General features: G+C 32.3%; 1 protein-coding gene across 1 annotated transcript in view; it reads right to left on the bottom strand.

The window, feature by feature from the left end:
• Positions 1–52: 52 nt before the first annotated feature.
• Positions 53–1,820, bottom strand: part of LOC106472157 (dachshund homolog 1-like) — a 47,253-nt gene continuing 45,485 nt past the window's right edge. Inside the window, exon 10 of the mRNA XM_022400758.1 lies at positions 53–1,297. Coding sequence (XP_022256466.1) covers positions 1,224–1,297 — 74 coding nt within the window. The 3' untranslated portion in view covers positions 53–1,223. The remainder of the gene's footprint in view (positions 1,298–1,820) is intronic.

Below are 1,820 nucleotides of genomic sequence, written 5' to 3'. Positions count from 1 at the left end.
AAGATTAGAATTCCAAGAAAGGTTAGTCCTCTTTGGTAGGTTGTTTAGGCAGAGCATTCATAATGAATCTAAGTTTGAAATGGACAGCAACTGCCTATTGTAGAAATTTACAGAACTTGACGACGAAAGGCGGAAGATTTTAGAAACGTCGTCCTTTACATTTGTAAATTTCTACAACAGGCAGTTGCTGTCCATTTGAAACTTAGATTCATTAAGGTTAGTTCTAGAAATACGTATATTTTGAATACCGTAATTAAGTGGTTTCAAAAGCTACAATTCTCTCATTAAGAAATTTAATACATGGTTCTATCAGTTAATACAATCTTAAAAATTACACGCATGTTAATTAAGAATTTTTAGCCTTTTAAATACCGAAATTGTTTGTTTGTTTGTTTTAGAGCAAAGCCACAATACTGCATCCACCAAGAAGAATCGAACCCCAGATTTTAGGGTTATAAGTCCGTAGATTTGCCGCTGCCCCATCTGAGAACACCAAAATGGTAACCAGAAAAGTTCAAAAACCGTTCATCGCCAATAAGAACAGAATAGTACTCGCATATTAAAACTAACTGGATTGAACTTTGAGTTTATTACCTAAAGTAATGCCGCCAGCTTTCATGACATTGCAGACAAAAATTACTTCAACACGTAAATGATTTTTAATTTCGTCAATAAATTTTAAATATAATTTATATTTTAAACGTATCTTCATACAACTTTAACCCGAAAATTATATGTTCTTCAAACCAGAGTTTGTTCTAAGAGTCTGATTACCAGTAACTTCCAACAGAGGGCGATTTTACTTCGAAATTAATAATACCCGGTCTTTTAGTTGTCTCTCTGTACAGGTATATACATTATACATGAAATCTTTAAACGTTTACCACTAGTTTTTATAGCATATCAAATTATATCTAAAGGCAATATCACAAAAGAATAATATGTAAAGATACAATTAAATTACATTAAAAAAACGCATAGTCTATTATGGCACTAAACTATGTACTGAGAAAAATAAACCGTAACTCAATGACATTAGGCTTAACAGTATACACGATGGTCAGTGTATGTTTATCAAGACAATACGTTATTTAACATAGAATTCGGTTGTTTATTAAGAACTAAAGTCCAAGGTAAATAATTCACTGTCCTTTCAAAAACGGTGGAAGAAACGACTTTTAAGATGCCTGGCGTCACGTGCACACGATAATAAATACGTCACTTTACGGTTTGACCAGACGAATCCCAAGAAAGGAGAAGTGACAGCATGTGCTTCCACTCATCAAAATGGCGTCAGCTGTTATGAAGATTTTAAAAAAGATATTCAACATTTCAAGAAAGAAAGACAAATATTAGATCCTACACGTATACCGTTATTCCAAAAACAAATATTGAGTGATGTGAAGAAACATATCATATATATATAGTTACACACACATTGCAAGGTTGATACCGTAATATAAACCAAATTTATGGTAGAACTATAATATACATAAATGCTATAACTAAATTTGAGCTTCATGAATCAGTAAAAAGAGTAAACTCAGGTTGTTAATAACATTACCAATTTAGATAACATGTTGTATTTATTGTTTATAAGTAAGTTTTCCACTCCTTGTATCATACCACAAGCTACATTTTTGTGAAGAATTTTCAAGCATAATTTTCGAAAGTTGTGTAAAGTAAATATCATCTTATTAAATGATAGGCTATGTTCAATTTGGTGTTACACTGATGTTTTACCAGAATAATACACGAGGGCTATCTGCGCTTGCCGTCCCTAATTTAGCAGTGTAAGACTAGAGGGAAGGCAGCTAGTC

The sequence above is a fragment of the Limulus polyphemus genome, unplaced genomic scaffold (genome assembly GCF_000517525.1).
Source record: "Limulus polyphemus unplaced genomic scaffold, Limulus_polyphemus-2.1.2 Scaffold5122, whole genome shotgun sequence".
NCBI lineage: Eukaryota > Metazoa > Arthropoda > Merostomata > Xiphosura > Limulidae > Limulus > Limulus polyphemus.
Note: the sequence above shows the minus strand (reverse complement) of the source record. Positions and strands in the feature narration are given on the sequence as shown.